This window comes from Folsomia candida, unplaced genomic scaffold (assembly GCF_002217175.1).
Source record: "Folsomia candida strain VU population unplaced genomic scaffold, ASM221717v1 Fcan01_Sc021, whole genome shotgun sequence".
Classification (NCBI taxonomy): Eukaryota; Metazoa; Arthropoda; class Collembola; order Entomobryomorpha; family Isotomidae; genus Folsomia; species Folsomia candida.
Window position 1 is genome coordinate 945,321 of NW_019091213.1, and position 25,562 is coordinate 970,882.

Consider the following 25,562-nt stretch of genomic DNA (forward strand, 5'->3'; position numbering starts at 1 on the left):
AATTATTCGTGGGAAGCGATGACATTTGATACAGCAGTATAAGCTTCATTAAAACATTCAGTAAATAGTGATAGCATATACGTAAATATGCATGTATGAATATGATACCACTGCAAATCCTCAAATTATAATTACGCCATAAATAAAGGAAATGGGATTACGCAACTAAAACGAGTACGGAATTAAGAAGCACAGTTCGAGTAGGTCCAAAATTGGGGATTGTCACGTACTCGGAGGAATTCTTTTAGGATAAAGAATTCGATATGCATCTGTGCCATCCGTAAAATCTGCTCTCTCCTCTTCGCTCAGACGCTAAAACATTCATTTAATGAATAGTGGTGGTGGTGAATGAAGATGAAAAGCAATGAATGAGATAACGACCACAACAGCAGATTTACGTCTTTGGTGAGATTTACTGGACGAGAAAAACACATCAATGTCTTTAAAAGCAATACAAACAATAATCTGGTGCAATTAGAAAACACCAACACGAAATAATAGTCGGAGAATGGGCAAACAAATAATTGTTAATAGATAAACATCATTTTTCAGTAATTTGACAGAGAAAATCTGCATCTTTAAGCACAATCTGTGTGGTCTGCGCACTTATTTATTTGCATGCAGTTGAACATAGGCAAGCCACGGTCAAACTAAATGTCGTCCAAGTGAAAACTTTGCACGCATTTACGGCGTGTTTCGAAATTAGACCAAGTAAACCTAAGCATTGTGGCGTGTGAAAATCACCGAGATTTTGCACTTTCTGTCATTCGAGCTATTATTGAAGTTTAGTTTTTATGGTTGCACAGATAGTCAGCGACTAGAAATTTGATGCTCAGGCAGGTTTTAACAACAGCAAAATTTAACACAATGGACTGTGAGCAGAGAAGAAATGCCAACAAAAATGATTATAAAAACCCAAATGTTTTTGATTTCATCTTTTATTTCATTCGAGTTTATTTTTTAAACTCATTTTACTTTTATCAGCGTTTGTCTTGAGAGGGACAAAACTAAATATTTGGTATCTTTGTTGTTGTTGAAAACTACTTAAAACTAAAGTTTGTATCTTTGTTTGTTGTACATACATAATTACATCTTCCACCTCCGAGTGTTCTTGAGTGCTGGACAGATAAATAAGGTTACATTTTTGTTTAAATTTGGAAATCAGTCGTGGCCAGGTTGGTTACAAAAAGATAATAATTTCTAATCTACTTATGTATTTTGTCGCATTAAATTATTTACATTGTTCGACTGGATTGTGCCATGCCATCGACAAACCGTATTTTTTGGAATGACGAACGCTGCTGAATTATACAATTACACATTTTGTAACGCTATCCGAATCCTCATTACGTTTACAGAACATTGATTTTGTCTTGAACTCAAACATGGAAATCATTTATCAAAGCAACTTGGATAATTTTATTATTGTTAAATGTATTCTAAAACTACGTAGTCTTTTCCATTATTATTATTACTTATGGACTGTTTTAACAATGTGATATAATACAGACAATAGAAAATGGGTTATCTACGCAGTTAAATTAATAAAACTCTAACTTAAAAAAACTTTGTAATCACAGACAATGAAAAATTGCTTCGAGTTTCTCGTAAATATTTAGCAGTTCCTTTCTCGTTCATTTAAATTGGCTGATAAGGCTCCAAAAACAACACGAATCTTGCCAGGGCTGAAATTTTTTAAACTTTTGAGACAGAGACGTTTAGACACAATAATTAATATAACAGGAAAGAAGGGCTTTTTCTAAATGAGCCGAATAATCCAAAGCCAATCCGATCTAAATTCTGTCTTTGAACCAAATCCTCGAAATATGCATCAAGCACAAGTATGCAGAACAGTGCAAATCTATCTGAGCGTCAATTAACTTTATATAATTGCGGGTCTCCACCACCGGATCCTTGTAAATTATCTTCACTCGCACAGCAATCATCATCACTCCATCCGCGATTGTGATCATCCAACGTATGGTTTTGGAATGAGAAGCCCATTGCATTTTCTTTGGTGACTGATGCTTTGTTGTTTTTGGAGGAAATGGGCTGACAGGGACAAATACAGCCAACTCTCGACGTATGTAACCGGGTATCGATCCTTTAAACCCGGGATTGAATAATTCAAGCCACAGAACCCGTGGGCTCATTCTTCTGTTGTTAATGTAGTTCCGTCTCATGGCTTCATTCCTCCCGAATTTTTGTGGATGTTACTCCGAGTGCTGCACAATTCAAGTGGACGTAAATGGAGCTGCTTCGCCGAGAAACTCTGTTTTCGCAAAAAAATCTTCAAGTTGACATTATGTAAAGGGTAGAAAAGAGAAATGTTCCCATCTAGCAGGAAACCGGCCTTGTGTCAACATCAGTGGTGGGAGACTTGTCCATCAATTGTGGAATCTGGAGAGAACAAAATAAAACAAGTTCATTAGTACATCTGTATTGCCAACTTTTGAGCACGAGTTTTTTTAAGGAGAACTTTCTCAAGTCATTAGTAGCAAAATTGACACTAAGAGCGAAAGAGAAGGCAAAAGTAGAGGAAACTCTGTTAAAAGTCACAAAAAGAGTGGGAGCTTAAGCTAATGGAGCTTCTTTGAGAGAGGGTTTGACTAAAAATAAGAAACGGTAAATTTTATTGTTAAAAGTACCTTTTCCTCTTTGGTTTGATTAGGTATGGAGACATTAGTAGTGGTAGTGGTAGTAGTGGAAGAAGAAGAAGTGGTAGTAGTACGGTAATGCGATGCAGCGAAGAGATGAGAAGAAGTGCGAAGTGAAGTCAATCATAGAGGATTGAAATGCTATAATGAAACAAAAAGAATCCAGACAAGGGTTAGAATTGTGAGTATTTTTAGATTTGAATGGTTTTTTTATTACTACAAATATTCAAATATCTACTTGTTCGGCAATTTCTACAGCTTTCCGTGCAAACATTTTCGTGTGAACAGAATTTCTCTGATCCTTATAATCGGATAATAACAATGTTGTAAACCGAGTTTTATTTGAGCCCATTTCTATTGAAGATCAACCTTCAATGTTATCGGAAAGATATCTAAATCAAGATTTCGTTTGACTCTGGTGAGCAAATCATAAAGAGTTGTTTTGTATTGTGATGCTGTCCCAAAAAGCAAAGGACATTTCTTTACCCTCGACACATATGGGTGCATTCTTTATCTCCTAAATTAATTCATAACGAATTTCTTGTGGGTTCGAATGAATCCTTCGAATTTGTAATCTCCAACATCCATCTAAATAATGTATGTTACTTTGTAATAATTTCAAATTCATATGCCTAAAGTTCACAGGAGTCGTCAGTAGCACAGCATGATTTTATATTTTCCTGATACAAGTGACGCAACAAGGCACTAAAAGGTTGACAAAGGTTGAGCCGAGATGCAAATTCTGATAACAGGATAACACCGGCTACAAGAATTACTTACTTTCCTGTTTGCTAGTAATTGAGCAGAGAGGAATTCATGAGGGATATTTATAACATGGCCCTGGGCACAGCACGATTGTTGAGACACAGAGTATCATTTTTTTAATAGATTTACTGCGCTGCTGGCTAAATTCACAATTGGACGAAACAACCAACGCAGAGACAAAATAATCACAATCACTGGCTTGGAATAAATGACGCGAATATAAAAGTTGGTGGTGGTGGCTGTGGTGCTAATGGATGAGATGGATTTATATGGACGTGCGTGAATATATTTCGTCTAACGTTTCGGCCAGGTGTGCATTACTCAAGTGAAAGTCTCAAATCTCAAGCCATGAAAATTGCAAAATAATGTTTCACAACAATACGCCATTCTTGGCATAGTCACGCTCCTTCAATCCTCTCTCTCGCTCATGTGGCCAAGAAGTAGCATAAGCCCTCCTAAATAAATAAATAGTGTGAGTGATGACGCCTTGGTGCAAAAAGAGAGCAAGTGGGATGCATGAGATTCAAGTGGATTTTTCAGCACATATGTATATACGTTCCTACGTACATAAGTTGTGTCAAGTTGTGTATTTATTTACAGCATTTGCTCACACTTGGTTGTTGACGTGGACTAAAAACGAATCAAGTAAAATTGCCTCGCTTTTTTTGTTATTTTCCACAGCCAAAGCGTCAAACGCTGCTCCTCAACCTGTCCAATAAACACAGGACTTTATTGAAATTCATACGCGTCTCCTCGCGTAATGATGAGGCCTAAAGTTTGGAGAATTGAGCTGCCACATCCACTTAATTTACGATAGCATGCTGCAACGCGGAGAGGAAATTATTAATAAACTCCTTCTATGCGGTTGCCACGACCAAGAAGAAATACAGCAGAATAGTAAGTTGCATGAAATGTGTATCAAGAATTCAGTTCTCAAAATCGAACGTGACTCGGAGAGGATTATGTCGTCTTTTAAAAGTCATTTCCAAGGAGGGAAGGAGTTTCACATTGGGGAACAACAGTTAGAAGCCATTAAACAACGTCAAACGATTCGAAACGAAACCACAGCCGGATCTGACCCATTCATAAGTTGCACTCTGCACGTGCATTCGCGTTCCTTCCGCTCCTGCCTTTGTACGAACGAGTGTGAAACCTTGATGAATTGTAATTCGACAAAAATCAAGAAATGCCCAAGTGGCTTTCTGCCTCGCAATTCATCCATTCTTCAGATGTGCATGTGCATGTACCAACCAACTCCTTGCATATGTACGAGCACAATAATGGTCCTGACTGAATATAATGCATCCTGATATGTGCTCCTCCTGCCTCCTTCCATTTCATTACAGGCTTCGACCAACTGCGCCCTGTTTACTATTATTATGCGACTTCTGCGATGGTTATAGGTTATCATAATCACAGCAGTCAGCTCGAATTATTTTATGTGCGTGGTTGTGAGATGTCGATGCAAGTGGTTCAATTCCTCCTTTTCATTTTTATCTTTTACAAATTATATTCATTCTCAGCAAAAATTAGTCAGCCAGCCCGTGGTGGTCGTTTAATTCATCAGCAGCGGAATCAGTAGTGCAACTGTCCTTAAATTATGCAGATGTTCAATCAACAGTCGCATTACATCACCACCACCACGAGCGAGCAGAGATATGTTACATATTATGCAGATGGGCTCTTATCAAGGTTCCTGGTTGTTTTATATGTTGTTGTTGGTTGGTGTGTGTGCGTATTTAGTTTGTGACCATTGGAGCAGCCTGAGCAGTGATGGATGAACAAGTCCAGGGGATAAATGGTGACTGAGATAATGACAAAATGTGGATTGGATGGCGAGGTGGGGGTTGAATGGTTCAAAGGATTCCAAAAGTCGGGATAAAGTGAAGCAATAAATTATTTCGCCTATCTCTCGCCATTTATTAGGATGCGATTTATACTACGTGCCTCTGCAAGAGAGGAGAATCAGAAAGGGCGATACTGATAATCACTCTGTAATTATTTGCAGATGTTCAAGTCGACGTAATTTCATATCGCCGCAGTTCATTTGAATGTACTCCGTCGGTCGCACTGGCTTTTTTGCATGCGAGTACTTCTACTAGAGACAAGTAGATGATAGTGCCATTTGTTGTCATGATATAGGAATACGTAGCATGGGACGAGGATTGTAAAAATGGTGGCTTGTTGTAAACATAAAAAGTTCATCCTTGTTGGTCGACTGGTAGAAAGGATTCTTTTGCCATTCTGCCCAGCTGCATGGTGCTGATGATTACTATTGTATTTTGTCGCTTGCTTTGCATTCTCTGCTCGCATCGAAAAGAGATATCAAGGATGAGAATCCACCAACAACAATAACAACCAGCCACCTGAGAGCTTATTGTTGAATAAAAATCCTCCAAACCAATCAAATATGACTTCCTTCTCCTTTGCACACTCTTTTTTTGCATCTCAACAGCCAGCCAGCCAGCGTCTCTCTCCTTAAAGGCAGAAAGGATTTCGTGATCTTAATAGCTGACTTATTAGGATGGAATCGTCATTTTGCGATATCCTACATGCAGCTGCAGCAGCGAAACGTAATCATCATAATGCTTCACTGCACGAGTAAAACTCTACAATCTGACCCAATAAACTCTTTCACACTTCTTTGGCTAAACACCACCATGCACAACTGATGGGCAATAATGGGCATGAGACCTGATTGCACTCTCAAGAAATTGAAGGATTGGAAAACTGTAATTTTGCCAAATCCATCAATCTCCTCCTCAACCATTCGTACTCACATTCTCGTCCAAGATTCTGCGCTCTGCGTTTTTGCAAACTTAATTTTAATGAGACTGCAGATTATATTTTGTTCAAGAAAATGAGTAATGGCGAATGTAATGAGTTGAAAGGATGACGAGTCAAAAGGCAGTGAACGATGATGATGATGTGACCATTATTCCTCTTTGTAAAATATTTATGCAGGTGAGCACTAAGTGCTGATCGTCGTCACAAGGTGTGCAATTACTACGGCGGCAATTACCCATTGAATCATTGTAAACCTTGCCTCTTGTTTCGAAATGTGAATTAAAAACTCTCAAGGGAAAATTCCAACTAATAATAATGAGGATGTATTCTCAAACTTTGCCTCGGTCACACGGGAACGGGCCTGGGAACTATTTGCTGCACAACAACTATGCCTCCTTATCCTCCTCAGAGTCATACAATCTTTGTTTTTATGGGCGGATTATACGTCAGCACTACTTTAAATTTCGTATGAGAAAATGTTGCCATTCAAATGTGGGTGGAAAAAAAGAACCGTAGAAATTGCCACGTAGGTAATTAAATTCTAGGAATTGGAGAGAGCATTCCAAGAAGAAAGTCTAAACTATGAGTAAAAACAATGTGTGGCATACCTCTTGAGATCCGCAACTGGTGTTGTTGGAGGGTGAGATGACACAGAGGGGCTGCCTGTGGTGGGAGGAGGAGGAGGAGACGGGGGAGGAGGAGGTGTTGTTCGAGGGGGACGAGTCGGAGGTGCTGATCACGTTCAGACTCAGGGCGGAGGACATCATTTCCATGGGGTCCATTTCCAGGGGGAAGCGGGAGGCACTTGGAGGAAGCCCAAGCGTTTGTCTTAAGTCCCGAATGTAGTCAATCACGTACGTTATTACTTCCAATTTCGACAACCTGAAATTACCAAAAATAGCAAGGGAATTAGAAAATGTATTCTTATTTTCTGGGGCAAAGTCAGATTTTTATTATTAAACACTTGCGAATTGTTGCATGCAAACTAAATAGCAGTAAGATTTTACATGTAATATTCAACTTTTGCAGAGTTTGATAAATTTGGTGTAAGAAAATCAGTGGGGAAGTGATGGGGAGGGAGGGAGTAGGCGAATTGGGCAAAAGTGGATAGCCTTGCTAAGGTCGTGTCGTTACGCAGAACTTGAAGGACTATCATCAAAACTCTCGAGATATGAACAACTTTGAGATCGATTTTTTGGGGGTAAAATGGCGACTCTGCTACTTCTTGACTTATTTACTCAAAAAGTGCTATACTTGAAACATTTCCACAAAACTTGGGACAATTTCATTCTACGAGAACTGCAAGTGCTTTGCATTCTAAAATTATGTCAGAAACTAAAACAATTTCTTACTTTCTGTTTTTTGGCATGAAAGGAACAAGTTCTTGCAGCTTAGTCAAATAAGCCTTGATTTCCTCGTTTTCCTCCTCCTTGTGGTGATGTTTCTTATGAATTTTCCCATCCTGGCCACGAAGACCGTTCAGGTGCATGTTGTTCCCACTGGATTCTACTGTTGCCTTCATGTTTATTATTCCTGGTTTCACAAAAATCACTTAATAATCAACTCGAATATTTCACAAAGTTCCAACGAAAACTGGATCAACTGTCACAAAAGTTTTGAGAATTATCAACTGGTTCTTTCAACTCTTAGATTATTCGACACGCGGATGGATGTGTTGCCTCGAGGTTGTTAACGAACTAACTGAGGTGGTTTCACTGAGGTGCAGTTGGTTAATAAGTCGCTTTATTTACGCTGTTACCACTTCTGCTGGGGGTTGGTAGCGAGACGGAGAGAGAGTTTTGTGCGCGTCTGTATGAGAGCAAGGGTGCAACTCGACTGAGTCTGAGTACCAGAGGGTCAAATGATTTTATAGCAGTGTGGAAATTAGACGAGTGTGGGAACCCAACCCAAACGCAGCTGCGTTCTCATACTACCGTCGTCGTCGTCGTCGCAGTCGCGGTGGTGGTGTCGGCACAGCCACGACCGAAACTTGCCCGAGACCGAATTTCAAAGCCATGTGCACATCCCTCTCAATGAACATCTATCCACCCTGCCTGCCTGCCTGCCTCTGGGAAAACAGCCTCCGAGGGCGAAAATCCAATGCCCGGTGTTTCCATCCATCCTTGCTACCTTTCCTCCTGCACTGATTTCATTGCACCGGTACTCACAAACTCATTATGATTAGCGAGCAACGGTGGAATGGACATATGGCACACGATCACACGGGGTCGCCCCAATGTCTTGCAAAAAATTGTCCTGATTGTTTTGTGACAAAAAGCGTAATGAATAATAATTAAGCTGGGTCAGATTTCATACATCATTCCAAATCGAATCCTCCACTCGGCAAGTTAAAAAATCTGTAGGGAAATATTGGGTGTGTCATGAATGGCACGAATATTCTAAGAAATGTGTTACACCAGATTGACACAGGAACTTACCGCGGAATATGCCCAAACATTAAGAAGGACAAGGAGGACATAAAACATTTATCGGAATATGTTTGCTGCACAGCAGAGCGTTAACTTCCTGGTGTAGGTTAACAACAATGTCATGCATTTTAAGTAATGATAACTCGTCTAATCCAATTCGGACGAGGCCACTCATTCGTAGTGAGTGATATTTGTGATCACTCGGTGAGACACTCCAAGAGTTCAATGCATTTTGTAATATCGAGGTTTACAATTTCTAATCCTTTCTGGCGTTGGTTGGATCGCTAGATATGGGAAAAGCTTTCCTATTTACATACACCAGGACAAGAATAATTGATTGTCTACAAACATTTGTACACAAATGCAGTACGCAGTACTTAATACGCAAATGCACACCGTGTAATACGGCAAAACCGCTTCAAAAATTCCCAATTTTGGGGAGTTTATTAAACCAAAGTATTGTTTTCCGTATATAGTTAACTGCAGTGAATGACATATTTACAGCATTTTTCTGCCATTCATGCAATTTAACCACAATCCTGAAAAACTCATGTACGATTACGAGTAGCAAATTGAGCAGGAAGAAAACATGTGAGATAAAATTGCACGACACTTTTGGTCGTCGTGGTGGAAAGCAATGTCACCCCGTTACTTGGATATTCTCGGACTTTGTTGCTCATCATGCTGCTGCTGCTGTTGTCTGTAATCAATTAGTATAAAAGGCAAGTCATGAACCACTACTGCTTCCACACACGTGAGTATTTGAGCAGTTGACTCATGAACACAGATTAATATCCACAAGTCAAGTTTGGTCGGAGTCAGTTAAACCTGATTTATGGTACTTGTTCGTCAAATATCTAAGAAATGGTCCATAAATAGACGCTCGTTCGGTCGAACGTGTTTGACTACATATGTGCACACACATTATTATGCATTTCTAACCTAACCCAAATTTTAGATCTTCAGTAAGAAGACAATTTATTTTCCTAATTCTTGTTGAATCCATGCATTTATTTACATGTGTGTGTGTGCATTCACATTTAAGGCATTGTCTTGCGTGGTGGGGGGAGTAGTAAACATGAGAATTGATGGTCTGAGAATGCATGACATGATACGCGTTGATATTGGGAAGCCAGCCTTATTCTTGCTCCATTCTTACCGTTCCATGAGTCTTGTCAAACATTCCAAAGTTTACGTCTAAATCAAGGCTTTTGAGAGATGAGAAGGCTACATCATGTTATGTTTGATAGATTAGTCGAAATTTCAGTTTGAGGACAGCAGCAGCTCTGGCTGGACACTGGAAATTCCTTGGTTAATAACTTTAACCAACTTTGTCATGCCTGTGAAGTGACCATTTGTCATTTGAGTGAATGGAGGTCGCATGTGGGGATGACATAAGTAGTTTAAATGGTTTCATTCTAAAATTAAGTCAGGGCACCGACCCACGCTTATCACTTACTCTTCCGCGCTCCTTGTCTTACAGGGTGGAAAACAAGGAATCCTGTTGTGCTTGACTGATGGCACCCCATATATAGTCGCACTGAGGCTGTGTAATAGGACTGTATCCAGTTGTCAATATGTGACACAAATGCCAGAAATCTGAATCTCATTTACTTTAAAATTACATCCTCAAATTTTCTCCAAATATGGAATTCATCACTCAAAATGTGACAGATTCTGATGAGACAAATTAAAATGAATTGCAAATGAATGAATTTATATTCATTGGGCAGCCTCTGCGCGAAAATGTCACTCTCATGATTTTAATTCTGATACAGGCCAAATTGTCACAATTGTATTTAAATAATCGTGACTAGATTTAACCTCTGATTGGAGATGAGCATCGGAGGAGGATCAAATCAAGGATGACACCTTCGTGTTGACTTTACTGACCCGAGTTATTAGCCGCTTTAGTAAATCAGATTACATTTTTGGAGGTAGACCGGGACACATCTGGAGAATTTTCATGGGAATTTGAATTTGAATAGAGACTGGAAAGTGGAAAGCAGCTCAGGAATCCGTTCAAGTGGCGACTACAAAATATTCTTGAGGAAGCTTTTTAATTCTTTATTCCAAACTTGTGCCACTTGCATAAATCCATATTTGAGGACCAGCCAGCTCCTGCCTATGCACCAAAGTTGCCTTCATGATCATCCGCAACTGCACATAGCTTGAGAAATGAATTGAATTTTGGAATGTATTGTTACAGTTGTATATTTAGTTGCATGGATTGGGTTCAGCCATCTGGGGAATAATAGAGCCATAATCGCCACCCAATAATTTCCACAGAGGGAAAAAACTGGGAAATATTCCAACTAATGTATGAATTCTTTGTGGCATGCAAATTATCCAGTGAGGATGTTTAGCTTAAAATTAGCCTTTCCCAACCCACGGAATCCTTTTTATCCTTCCCAGAAATGAAGCAATCGAGGGGGTTTTTAAGTCGGAAAATAGTGTCCGAAATGTTCTGTGACTCTTTCTCAACTGGTTTGTTTGACATGACAGATCAGGTTCTGAGAAAAAATAAATTCTCTCAAATTCAGCCTCTCTCAAGCAAACCGGGTGTTCCTCTGCTCAATTTTCCACTCCCAAGAAGAACAGGAGTCATCAGGAGCCACACCGCCGCACCAAAACACAAATAAGTAGGAATGTCTCTCTTGTCCATGTGTGTGTTATATTTACGTAAAGAATACACACAACAATCTTTCACAAAATCTGCCACCCATCCCTCCAGCCCAATCCGACCGTCTCTGGCTCGTTTTGGTGGGCAGGACGATCGACGAAACGTGGCCAAAGCTTGTAGACTTTGTTGTATGAATTTCTCAATTTCTCATCAGGAGTGATACGTCGAGGAGAGATAAACGAAATAAATAAAAGGCATAGCACGTCGCATTGAGAATTCGAAGCCCACATGCACGCAGATCTTGTTGGCATATTTGTCTCCTCTGAAGCTTCTTGGGAAACAGTAAGAAAGTAAAACAGAAAGCAGTAGGAGCCAAAAGCCAGTGGCTCAGATCCAGATGGCTACCAACGACGAATCCAAGACCAAAGCAACATCTCCGAGAAGACGCAACTCTTTCACACAGATTACCCAAAAACAATAATATCAAACTTTCAATGAGACCCGTATTTATCCACATGCCCCTCAAATCGCTCTCTCTCTTCTTCTTCTTCTCTCTGTGTGGGTTTCATTGGTTGAAAGGGTGTTGAGAAATTGATGTCAGCTCTTCTCCCAAGCAGTCAATGCCATGGATGCAGGAGAAAGTAAAACAAGTCGTATTTATGCATAGTAGAAGAAACATAATGCATGTGTGTGCAACTCGTACACAATGGACGGAAAGGAACAGCCTTTATATGTGTGTATGTATAGCCGATGAAAATAGAGGTTGGTTGGTTAGTTGGTGGTACGACTCACAGAAAGGAATCTGCCGTAGCGTCATCCAACAATTGAATTAGTGGAAGGAATCTTCTCAGCAGTAAAACTTTTATTGAGTGTATTTAGCAACTGAATGGGACGTAAATGGAAATCAGAGTCAATACTTGCTCTTCCACCACAATGGCTTGCAGCAGTCACTGTTTCTCAATAATGCACATGCAGAGGATGAATTGCCATAAAAAATCCTCACTCTTCTCTGGTTTGGGTTAAACCTCCGTTTATTTTATTTCTGCGAGAGACGAGGAGCAGAGAATAATGTGACAAAAACAAAACCCGTAAAAGCAGATGGTAGCCATCCCCGAAAGAATAGTTCAAGGAACATGATGCATTCTAGTCAAAATCTTTCGGTGAGAATAATTCTCAACTGAGAAACCAATAACATGTTGAAAAAGTCGTGAAAAATAGGCTCGAGGAAAACCAACGTGTGGCCGTGTCGCATCTCGTCGTCTTTTTCTTCTTCTCGCGATGGGGAGAACTGCCAAGAATAGTTTTCGAGTGAGGAAAATATCAGCAATGGTTCACGTAAAACTGCGTATGCTATTTAGCTAGCTTCTGAACGGGCAGGGACACAAGCCGGGTGTTTGGTGGGGAAAAGAGTTGACTTTAAATCCGCAGCCGGCTCATCATCATGTGTCCTGCGAGAGACAAACTGCTCTGAAAAGGGCTCACTTACTGGGATCCTCAAATACACGGGAGAGAAATAGCACCCGAGCCGGGTGTTGTTTTCACATGCAAAACATTTCATCAAAAATTCTCCACCCGGCTTTCCTCGATTCCTTGTTAAATTGTTGTCCTTCCTGGTCCAGATGTTTAATCCAGAAATGCCAAATGCTCAATAACCAACTACACAAACCAATACATGGACATAAATTCTGATGCGGAGAACAACGGCATATGTACAATTTCGACCGTTATCAGTTTTCTATCTACCTTTCTCTAATTGCAGCTGGAATTTCCAGCCTTGTTTTTCCATGCATCGTATTTTTCAAACATAAGTTCAAAATATACTCCTCGTATATTTTGTAATTAGTGACAAATTAACTTGTTAAATATTCCTCAGTGCTAATTACTGCGAAATTTATTTGGGCATTAAATACACACCAAATATTTAATTTTTCTTTCGTTAAATAATCACGCTATCTACAAAATTTCAGAGTGAAAGCATATGCGAACGAGGAGTTAAATACTCGGAATTTCGTCAATATTAGTATCAAAGCAACATTGTAAATCCATTTTGTGAGGACAGGCGATCACACAAGAGGACAACATAAACATTAATCCACCACCAGCTTGCCGTCCTATTTAAACCCCGTAATGGAGAACTTTTAAGCGTTTTAATCTGACCCTGCTCAAGTGCTGTCGTCCCGTCCTTACTCGCACACACGGAACATATTGCACCCACTGATATGGGAAAATTCCCAGCTCATTTGAAAGTGCAAAATGTTCTCACGCTCCGAGGTGAACGCGAACAGGGCACAACTGCAGCAGGGCAGCCGGGAGAGAACCCGGATCACAATTTGGACCGATTTTTTGTTGTGTGATGGTGTTGTCGTGCTCATTGATGAAAGATTGCATATGCTCCTGTCCTTCTGCCTACCTTCTGCTTTCCCAAAATACAAATTCAGCCGTGTAACAATGGCAGGGTGAGATTTCCATGAACTCCTTCCACAAACACATGTACATTGTGTGCCACTCACTCCAACCCTACTGCACCAATTAATCTCGACCTATGTACATATGCATGCACGTTCATTCATGACTCCTAAACAGCACTCCGCTTTGGCACACAATTTTTTGTAGCCATTCTCCGACACAAGAATCATGCACAGAATTGGTGGAATAATTACACCTTTTGACCTTCCTTGATCCTGGACAAAGAAGAGAGTGAGTGGCTTTCAAAGAAAAGTCCATCAAGGTATGAGGAAGGTAGAAAAATGTGATTTCGTACGACACAATCCATACTCGTTCTTAATTCAAGTAAGGTAAGCAAGTAGGTAAGTAGCTAAAAAAACCGTAATGATCTCGGTATTGCCACATCAGGCTGGAAATTCTGTTTCTCTACTCTCAGGTTACAAATTACAAAACGCCGACAAATGAGGAAATCACGGCATTTCTTGGTCAGTTAAAATTTAATGTTTGAAAACATTCAGTATTTTACGGAAAAGTTTGACTGTGTCCACTCTGCAAGTTAAAGATGCCGATGTATCATTTGCCGCAGTTTCAGCACCTGGACTTGTGATAAGTAATTTCTCATGTGCAGATGTTCCACAACTCAAAATTACACTCTGGGAGAGATCATCAAAGGAGAAATTTCTAAAAAGAAACACTTGAGGTCAATAAAATAAAATACAAGTTGGCTAACTCGTGAATTTTGACTTGTGGAGCATCCTCCTCGTAAAGTGTGGAACACTGTCTGAGATTCTCAAAGATAGAGAAATAGAAGCCCAGCAATCACTCTGATTATTGGTTCCTTCGGTCAGGAGCAATATTGCCAACACACTCACTCATCATCAATTCTTGAACCTTTACTCAAAACTTAAAGTTAACAATGCTGCTAAATTACTATTGTGCTTTGTAACGAACGGAAGCAGAGGCGAACAAATCAAATGTGTGTAATTGCATTGTAGCCAATTTTAAACGCATTATTGAACAATACCATTTTACCTACGACCTAAATTAATGAGTGATCTGGTGGTCAGACGTGGATCGTTACTTATTTCAATCCAATACACGTAGGGATGAGGTGAACCTGGAGACCGGTGTTAGTGTGCTGTGCACAATGGAAATGCCCACAAGAAACGGGAGCTTCTGGTTGACCGTGCAGAACAATAAATACAAGGTTTCAAGGTGAATTATGAAAATGAGAGTTGCACATGAGGCTGGGTAAAAAAGAGGCCCTTACTCCCATGTCCACCTTCGCCTTGAGATGACTCCCATTTAAAAACCTCTCGAGATAAGAATCGATACGGGAACAATAGTTGGTAATCACAGAGAAGGGGACGAAACATTAAATAAGTCACTGGACTCTGCCCACTCCGTTGGTTTACGATTATGAGGCTGCACGGGCGGACGGACAGCTCTGCTGACTGAGACTTTCTCTCTTATTGATTGTCATTATAAATAAGGTGCATTGGATTGCAACGTGGCAATTAGTGGGAAGAGAGAGAGAGGGCTTTAATAAATATAAAGTTCGCTTTAAAATTGTGGATACGCCTCCAAAATTCGTTTGTGTGTACCTTATTCGTTACAGCACCACCTGCGATAATCGTTCGTCAACTTCATCCGACGCTGTCTTAATATTAATTTTGATGTAAGATGACCAGCACACAAAAGCATTTTGGACGACGACGACGTATCGTAGTAGTTGTGGTTTTGGGAATTAAAACGACTCGCTTTTTTCCTGGGCATAGATGTTGACCACAATAAATTCACCTAATCTTCACATTTGAGCTTATTAGTGAGCCATACAACGTCTCGGCGCCGCAGTTAAGCCGCATTCTTTCAGGTAATTTTAACAACTTTACAGCAATAAAAGCAAGGTTTTGGAATTGAGAACAAAACAACTGTTAAGATTGTTGGGTTGCGCTTCATTACTTTATTAGCAATAAAATCAACCACCTATTTGTTCCTGCTTACTGAGACACTAGGAAAATCTTTGTTTGAAACACCGACCAGGTTAAAACTTCCGACTAAATCACATGATAAACGTGAAGAGAAACTTACCCTTGGAACTTAGATGCGAGTTCATTTGGCTGCTAATGAGCAATAATGCAGGGCAATTAAGAGGGATGATGATAAGATGAGGTTGCGCAAAATGAAAAATATAATAAAAACGATACCTGTCTCACGTTTCCCATTTACACGTGTAAGGAAAATGATATCTGAATATACAAATTACTCAGGAATACAAGTATAAAATGCGACTCATATGCATCTACATTTTAGAAATATGTATTGGAAACTTTGTAATCGAGTAATAGTCAAAAGGACACTTGTCCCTCGCATCACCGACGGTACGTTCGTATTATTACTTTGAGGCCTTCGACATTGGTCAAAAGGAGGCCGAAAAGAGTTAATTCATTAAGCTTCGATTTGAAAAGCGAGTCAATTTAAATGAAACAAGTGTTTGTCTCGCCACAGAGCATAATACGTCTGGACGGAGATTAAGAGGAGTTTGACGTAGAATTTAAACATGCCACGTCGTCCACACATTAAAGAGTAACAGTATAATCACAACAATGCACATTACCAACCACCAACCACCACCGTTTCTTGGACAAGTGCAGCTAGCTCCCTTGGAAGACTTATTCTCATCGTTGGTAACCAACCAACCCTTCGCGGTGACTTTTAAACACGTTGGCTTAATGAATACACGGAGCAGAAAGGTTGTGGGCAGGCAGGTAGGAAGGTGGTGAACACTTGGAGCACCCTGCAGTGGCCGTGGCGCCTACGAGACGGCATTCTTCCGATTTCGGCTCTTGGGACTTTTCACTTGGCGTGGTGGTCAGGTGTGCGTAGGCTGCTCAACGAGATCCCATAACAGCTAAGCAATCTGGACATAAAAAGGTGAGAAAGAGAGCTCTTCTCTCTCTCGATGCTTTTTTTTACTGTCGCCACCACCACCTTCGTCAAGTCTGCTGGCTTGGATGATGTATGCAGGCAAACAATTGGGAGAGATTCGAGAAGATCAACTTCAAAATCCATAGTATCATCATCATCATGAGAGAAGAGCTAGTACGGCCATGTATATAGTAGATACGTTCGTACATGTTATGGCTTTTCACAGCAATATTTCAACGGGCCAGGTCCTTGTCAGGGTTTGGTTTACTTAATTCCTTGGCCAAACCTCTGGTTGTGTGAATCGAGGAGGTCCCGAAAAGGAGAATACAACACTTGTTGCCCCACTCGCAGGGCCCTGTCTGCCAAGACCCTTGAGAGATCTGCTACATGCGGGCTTGCCTTTATTGTTTCTGTGACTCAGGAGCTGTCGCCAACTCAACAGCCACGCCAAGAGGAACAATGGTCTCGTAAATGGCTAAACAATCGGGTAGACACATTAAATAAATGTGAAATTAGGTTAAGAGTATTATTATATAATTGGCACTGGAGAGCTTCTCCTTATGCGCATTGTGGCAGGCTTGTAAATAAGGTGAAGGATTCCAGTCCAAACCGACACTTTCATAAATACGACGACCCTTTTCAGGAGATCTCGAGTGTAATTTTGTCTTGTCTAATAATGCACTTAGCTCCTGGAGCAACACTTTATTTGGTGGTTACAAACGCAGTTATTCCACAAAATGACTACATGCTCTTGTTATTGCGGACGAGGAACATCTTGAAGGCAGGAAATGCATGCTCACCTGGGTACAAGTGAGAAACGAGAAAGTGACCTTAAATTATTTAATTGAAATAAAAGCCAATTTAGTCACTGTTGAATGTTTGATTAGGCTGCAGTCGTAAGTAGTTTGTAATTTTAGGTGAAAACATATCACGCATTTACAATTGTTACAATTGAGAGTCATTCATTATTGGCTTTGAACTAGTCAAGTCATCCCGTTATTATCTACGTGCCTGGCTTTTTTAACATGATTAAACCATAAACCAATTTCGCACTGTGGAGAACTTTGCATTACTACCAACGTCATAAAATGCTTATCGTCAATGCTACTCCTTATCGATGTGTACACACATAAATTGATGGATTTCAGGTGGAATCGTAAATCAAATATTTTTGTATGCATAATGAGAAAGTCGAGTTTTATGGGTGAATGTGAGACGCTTTTTTGGTGATGATTACGAGGATGAGGAAAAGAACAAAGCAAAGCCACAGAATCTTTTGTGGTCTGGTCAGGATTGCTGGTTTGGTTTGTTTGTGTAACCAAAGGCGTTAGTTAGTAAATGTCTGAGACGAGTAAAAAGTTAATGGTTATGTTTGTCAGACATGGCCACTGCTCCACAGATCAATTCCTCCTTGAGCACTGTAGCACTATCGCCTTCCTCTCAAAATACAGCCCAATATTTGTACACATTGTGGCACAATTAGAAACATCCTCTCTCTGACAGACGATCAACGGATAAATCTCCATCCCATATCTTCTTCTCCTTCTTCGTGGTGTCCCCTCCTCTGCCTGTCTTTCTCACAATTGTTTTTTACATCTTTCACCTAAAAAACACATCAAATGTCAGAGACAACCCAGAACGAGTCTAATTGAAATGTAGCCCACACGAAAGTGAAGTCATTAAAATCACGAGGATTTGAACAGCTTCCAAAACTCGGGAGTTCTTTATTGGAGAATAAGGTTCACGTATGTGATAATTGTATTGTATTGTACTGTGGGCTCCTAGGTTGATGAGGGTTGTGTTTTGACCCGATTTCCACTGATTAGTTATTGGGAGATCTCAAGCAATAAAAATAAATTACTCTTGAAGGATGCCCAGAGTTGATCTGGGATTCGATCTAAATGGTAAATGGATTAGGTGCGTGGTGGTTAAATGTGGGAGCAATCAGCGGGTATTCGGGAGCTTAATCAAGAAAAAGTCGTAACTACGAATGCATGCACAATTCTTGAAGATGTGAACATACGTATGCTTCAAGTATTAGACAATGGCTTATTGGCACTTGGTTTGAGAGGATTAAAGAGCATGGTTAACAGATTTAAGTGGCAGAACGGAATTCCCATCAGAAAAGCATGTCCTCCTATCTCTAAAGGTCAAACGAAATCTGTGAAAATGGAGGAATTTCGTAATTTTGTCCAAAGACAAAAGATGTTATCTCACTTTTGAAACGTATTGGACCCTCGTTTACCTGTCACCTGCCAATGAAGAAATATTAATGGACTTTTCTCCCCTCTTTGTTCTCTCTCGTGCAAAATGACAACAGCCGTCCTGCGGTACGGGCAGACCACAACGAGTTAACTTTACCCTGGCATTTTGGATCTGTCTCTCTTTCGTTATTAGCTTTTTAAAGAGAACGGAAACAAAACCGAAATAAAACGTGAGTTAATTCCAAAAATTGTTCCAAATCCAATTTCTTCAAACACTCTCCGCATTCCGCCCACTTACTTTTGCTAATGGGACCAAAGGTAGCAATAAAAAATGCTCCGCTGAATGAAGGGAAAAGGCAGCTGACTGACCAACTAACGCATGTACGCAACATTCATTATTGGCGTAATGAATACTGTTTCGTGGAATAACTGTTAACTCGGTCGCACCAGTAAACTACTAAAAAACAGGACCTTTATCTTAGATCGTTGTTTTTACATCCGACCTTTCCAAGACACTGCATGTGCCATATTGAGCTCGTACATACTTGGCTTAACGCGAAAACACATAAAACAGCGATGAGGCAGGCGTGAGGAAACCGCGTCGTTGGGAGTTATTATTACCGATAAATGCAGGGAAGAACACAGGAAGGAACAATTGGAGGAAATTTCTGAAATCCATCCAGTTCCTAAATTCGTAAAGTATAAAAGGTTTTTTTCCAACTTGGAAAGGTGAACATTGCGTTTTGGATCATGTCAAGACTGATCTTTCCCTTCCAGATAGTGTTTCAGGACGTAACAAGTTGGCCAAAAATAGATGACCAGCCGACCAACGCACAGAAGATATGGTCTCAGCCACTCTCTCTCATAACTTGATAACAGAGTAGCTGACACTTTACATCATTTTGTTTTACTGGGAACATTACTTGGTGGAAACGAGTGTGGAGGGCGAGGCAAGTGAAAATCGAGGAGCTTGTTAACTAATTAGCACTAATTCTTCTGGCCACCTGCCTTCGGCTTTTGTCATAACGTTGGAGGTTTTGGGATAATATTTTTTTCTTGGTAAAAATTGCCCTGCCCAACCCATCACATTTCTTGACATTCTCAACTGGCCATCACACACGAGTTGGTTGCTGTGTTCCAATTTCGCTTCGACTCTTGGCAGCAATATGAGCACTACCAAAGAAGGCATGTTGGCTTTAGCGTTGGGATTGAACAACTGCACTGTACGCAAGCACACCATAGGGTTACATACGCCATCAAATATATAGTTCACGAACAGCCATGTTCATCTCATTACTGTTAAATGCGCAGATTGTTATGTATGGATCGAGTAAAACGTATACTTGGTCCTTTAAATTGTGGACTAATTCCTTCCTCTTTTCACGGAAAACGTGAAAAAAGTCACACAAGTTGTAAGCACTTGTGCGTGCGGCTCACTTAAAAGCTGTCCATCTCATATTTTGACTGAAAGAATTCTTTCTTTCTTTCGAGGGTTTTATGGTCCGAGAGAGGATGGCGCAATAATAAGGGATGCTTGGCTGCCTGACATCTTTTTACACTCTGGTTCATCTGGCATCATCAGCCAACAGCACACACGGCAATTGGCACATCCTGGTAATTTAGTAGAGACGAGGGTCTGGGCAATTGAGTCCTAAGCCACACATACGACGCAGCACTAAACATGTATGAAAATTGAACTTGTCAAGTTTTCGTCAATGATAATCAGCAGTCTCAAGCTGGACTACAGCTGGGGATGAAATGAGGTTCTGGTAGTTTTCACACAAAGTTGCAATGAGGTGGTCTCTTGGTCTGCTTGAGATTTTTTAGAAAATCTGGCTCTGTTGGCATTTCTGGTCGCTTAGAAAAACAATAAAAGTTGTGTAAAGAAGGCGCATTTGAGATCCACCGCAACAGTGGCAAGTATGCGTTTGAAGAAAAGCATATGCTTCCCCTATGATTTCCTATTCTCAAATTTGCCTTATTTGGTATCACGATTGTTTAGTAGACGCCTTCAGAATATGAATACGCCTAGAGAAGCCCTCTCATTAGAGTCCACTCAAAGGTGTGCGCATATGTACATACACATGACGAAATCTGTCGTCTTAAAAATGGTGACATTTTCACACAGTAATCAAGTGAGAAGTGCAATTTTCATGTTTTACGACTAACGAATCTTTCAGATATTTAATTGCTAACTTACTTATCATCAGAAGAAGCTATAAATATCTCTGCCCTGCATTTCATTGTATTAACTGCAAGAACGTTACAATAATGAAGCCACCAAGTTTGGTCAAGGCGCAAATACTGTAATGCATGTATCAGCTCATCAGTTGTGGTTGCCAGGATTTGAGAGAAACCAAACACCACTTATGTAGTTATCGACAGGGTGTCAAGCATTCCTTCCAGCCATTCCAGAGCTGCTGGAGGAAAATGTCTCTTCCTCGGATGGATTGATGCCTAATTGAGGAGCGGAAATTGGTCTGCACCGCAGCCTTCCCCTCAGAAGCTACTTCATGACCTGACTTCTGAGCATGACTTTGCCTTTTCTCACCACATGAAGAAATTGAAAAATGAGACAAAATCTCAAAGTAAACCGAACCATTACAATATCAGTGGTCCCACGTGTTCCTTCAAAATTGGAGATATGAGGGCCACAGATTGTTGTACAAACAGTGGTGGTAATAATGCGCGCATTACTCGCTCCTCGGGATTTTTGACAAAGCGTTCCCTGTCCTCCATGCATGTGTAAAATAAAATACTTGTGTACGACAAGGTCCGGATGAGTCCCTCCGGCCTGGTAGCAATAATTTGACATACACACACATCCAAGTTTCCTCTGCATTGAGACAACCCAACAAGTAGGAAATTACCACCAAAGTCTTTTCTGCAGAACTTGACTCTTTTCTTCTCGACGTTGACAATCCATCGAGGCAACATTTGGCTTTCTAATAATTCCTACGGTCCGAACAAGTTCCAGAGAAGAGCCATTCAGAGAATTCGTTTGAACTGATTTCGGCCGTGTTAGAATTTTAAGATTTCCTCACTCGTCCCTTAACAGGGCTGTAAATGATGTAAACGAAGGAGGCCTAGGGAACAATAAGGGTCGCTCTTGTTTGCCATCAAAAGATCATGTGGACAATGATCCCTGTTTACGAGTCAGGAGATGAAAGTCAATTGACCATCGTTTATTTATTGTAAGAAATGTTTCTCTTTGCCATCTCCTTGTTTACTTGTTGAGGGGCCAGAACACCAGGGCTGTTTCGGAGGAGAGCATGTGTCACCGTGATCGTTACCTTCTTTGCTGGTTAAGTTGGCCGGATGTGAATCGTTACATGCAGAAGACGCAGGCAGGGATATTACGTGATGTCCCTCTTTACACCACTCACTCGAGTGATAAACAACTTTATTGGTGTTGAGTGATGGACACATAACTCGCGTTTTGGTGTTGCCATCTTTAGCCATTGGAAATCCTACCCTTATTTTATGATGTCAAAGATTACCATTAAAACTTTTCTCTTCCGTGCACTTCAAGGAAAAGACAGGAATTTATATTTCCACCAGTTGGACATCTGCTTCTTGACCTGAGATTCCTTTGTTTGCCGTAATAATAAACCATCTCCATTAGTCGCCTCGAAAACGATTTGTTGTGATAACAAAATTCAATCAAAGTTAACGCATAGCTTCACTGTATAGTGCATATTTACCCGTAGAAAACCTACAGAAATAAAGGCTCACCAAAAACAATCAACATTTTGACATCAATTGTTATTATTCTCGATTGGAATTTAAGAGTTAATACCACCCGAACATAATAGGCCTGGATATTGATAATGTAAATTTTAATTTTACGTCATGAAACTCGTGATCCGATATCGATACTGTAAAATTATGCATCATTTAAGAAAGAAGTAGACGGCTTTCGGCGGAAGATGCCAAGTTCTACAAAGTTGATTTAGATTAAAGCATCAGCCTGCTAAGTGAGGATTATTAAAGGTAGCGATAAGATAGTGACGAGGAAAAACGAGCCGATCGAATATACGTATAGGCAAGAAAAGGATCAGGTGCACTCGAATAATTAATCTTCTTCATTCAAGTCAAAATTGAGCCACAATAGCATCAAAGTAAACCCATTGGAGAGAGAGAGAGAGAGAAAAGTAAAAGATAGATAATCGTGCAGGAGAGATAAGTAATTTAGGTAAGTGTGTATGTGCATTGCATATGCAGGACGGCGGACGGGTTCTTAAAACCTAGCATCGTCGTGAATCATCTCAAGTACAAATACATCACTTTGGTAATAATAGCACTCTTCTTTCCAAAGAGATAATCTCCTTCATTTTATTTATAATGTGTAATGCATTGTAATTCAAACGAGAATCATCAACCACAATGTGCTGCTCATCCTGATGAATAGATCTCATCATCTCCTCTAATGAATACACACCTCGGATAGCTTTACCCTCCTTTATTAAACCTAAAATAATTTGGGATCTTATTTTCATAACGCTACTGATCTCGAGCATTTGAAATATTATGCTTCCTTGATGATGATGATACCCTGCCAATGGGGAGGTACATATTCGTTCTTTATGACTTTTTGGTCTTAATTCGAAATTATTTTACATTGTTTGCTCTCGGTGCTAAATATAGAACCGTGTTTGGAAATAGTCTGCCTTATCGGGATGTACGGGCATTCACTTCACGTCGTACTACATATTTGTCCAGAGATTTATTGGGAGCGATAATAATGGAGCGAAACCAAATACAGATTGGTGAAGAATGGTATTTACTTGGCTGGTTGGTGATGATATGCGCTGCACTGCTCCACATTATCAGAGTCGGACTACTCGAATGCTATCAAATCATCAGATCATTAAAGATAACGGTAATCTTGAGAAGACCGAGAAGAAAGCTGGTCATACAGGAGGCACGATTACGACCGTTCGTGAGTCATTACTGACAACCGAAGCCAACCACTACATCACAAGTTTGACAGGCGAGTTTAATAAAATCCGAGGACATTAAATAAAACTGATCCACTTTTACTTACTTGGCTGCTCAAATCATAATCGTAATTACCTTCGCCATTAAGTGGTCTCAGAAGAAGATGATCCCTAGCCCGTAGCAGCGGTTTTTACGGGAGCAGAGCATTATCACCATTCAAATGAGTATCGTATCCTCGTCGTCGTCGTGCTGAAGGAAAGGCTTAAAGTAATCACTGCATTGCACAGCTGCAATAACGGTGCTCCATCCAAACTGTGAAGAAAGTTAAATACGGAAAAAATTGGAGTGCAGTGTAACCAAGAACTAATGAGAAGTGATGATTACAGAGCATTTATCACTCTCAGAGCTCACAAATTTAATGCTGCGAGAAAGACTTGGCTGTGGCACATAAGTAGTTGCATCCATAATGTGTTGATCCCTCGCGTACGTATGTGACGACGAGGCGGATGGGGCATGGAGGACGAAATTTATTATCATCATCACTCTGTACTGTAGACAGATGGACTTTCAAATTGAATTTACAGTTAGATTTCAAAATCTCTAATTGAATATGATCTTGATACGTAATCCGTTCGAATGCATAATGCATATCGCGTGACACGGCCATGTTATGTTTAACCAACTCCTCCAGATTGTTGACCTGTGTAGTACAAGGATCCCTCCCCATTCATTTGGACACATATAAATACTTCCATAATCTACACGGCACTCGTTTCGTGATGCATTATATTTATTTTCTTCGTATTTTGAAATACCCCGTTCCATCTCACGACAGGAGAAAATGGAATTTAAATCAAACATTAAACTCACTAATGGTGTTAAAATATGTAGTGCACAGCGTCCTTTCTATTTAGTTTGGATGGATCTCTAGTAGTTTTTGCTTCCATGCTGAGACTTTCGTTTTATAAGCATCATAATGAATATTTCTTGAGATTCTTGACATGCCAAGTGTCAAACTAATTAATTTCAGTTTAAGCTCCATTTGTTACCAGTTTTAGAGCTGCTAACCGAAACGCCCTGTTTTCATACGAAGAAGTCGCTCCCCACCCATCAAGCGATTCACCGAATTCATAACAAGTCATATAAAGAAGTCGCTGCATGGGTAATTATATGGCTTCATCACACAACGCAGATTATATTTTAGCCGCATATTTACACATACTCTGTCATCTCATCTCCTCTTTTGTAGGGAAGGTGGGACGATATTGTGTTGTTGTTGCATCGCATTCTTTGTCCTGTTTATGAGCCACCATAATCGCAGCCACTCTAGTTTCGTATCACGACCAAAATCGGTTCAAAGGGCTGGCCTGGTTTAAGCCCACGCTCAAAATTACATTCTTACATCGCCTCATAATTGGACCTCTCCTTCTTCTTCCCATTTATTATTAACCAGACCATAATGGCTCAAGACGAAGAAGATGATGATGATGAAAATGATGAAAATAATGAAATATAATTTTTAATAACCAGCGAATAATGCACGTACTTATTCGGTCCGCAAGATTTAGGATCCCATTAAGCGACGAGTGTTTGCAGTGCAGTAGGCAACATGTGAACAATCGTCTCCTTTTATTACGTTCATATCAGCAATCAGCGTAGGCTCATATCTGCTTGGGGGTTCTCACATCAAGTTCTCTGGTTTGAAAAAATACGTCGATGCAAGTGTTTCTGAACAGTTTTTGGTAATGAGTTGAGTATACGAAAACTTATCTTATTAGAGTTG

At 40.2% G+C, this 25,562-nt stretch overlaps 1 protein-coding gene across 2 annotated transcripts; it reads right to left on the reverse strand.

The window, feature by feature from the left end:
* Nucleotides 1-920: 920 nt before the first annotated feature.
* LOC110858519 (protein extra-macrochaetae) lies at nt 921-8,067 on the reverse strand. Of its 2 annotated transcripts, XR_002548758.2 has the most exons (4): nt 7,562-8,067; nt 6,818-7,091; nt 2,649-2,798; nt 921-2,400 (listed from the first exon to the last, which is right to left on the reverse strand). XR_002548758.2 is itself a non-coding variant. In XM_022107336.2 (3 exons), the coding sequence occupies exons 1-3, from the start codon at nt 7,729-7,731 to the stop codon at nt 2,338-2,340; spliced, it is 507 nt and encodes a 168-aa protein (XP_021963028.1). In that variant the 5' UTR covers nt 7,732-8,067; the 3' UTR covers nt 921-2,337. The 2 variants fall into 2 exon arrangements, 1 of the variants encoding a protein (XP_021963028.1); XM_022107336.2 differs by lacking the exon at nt 2,649-2,798.
* Between the last annotated feature and the right edge of the window lie 17,495 nt (nt 8,068-25,562).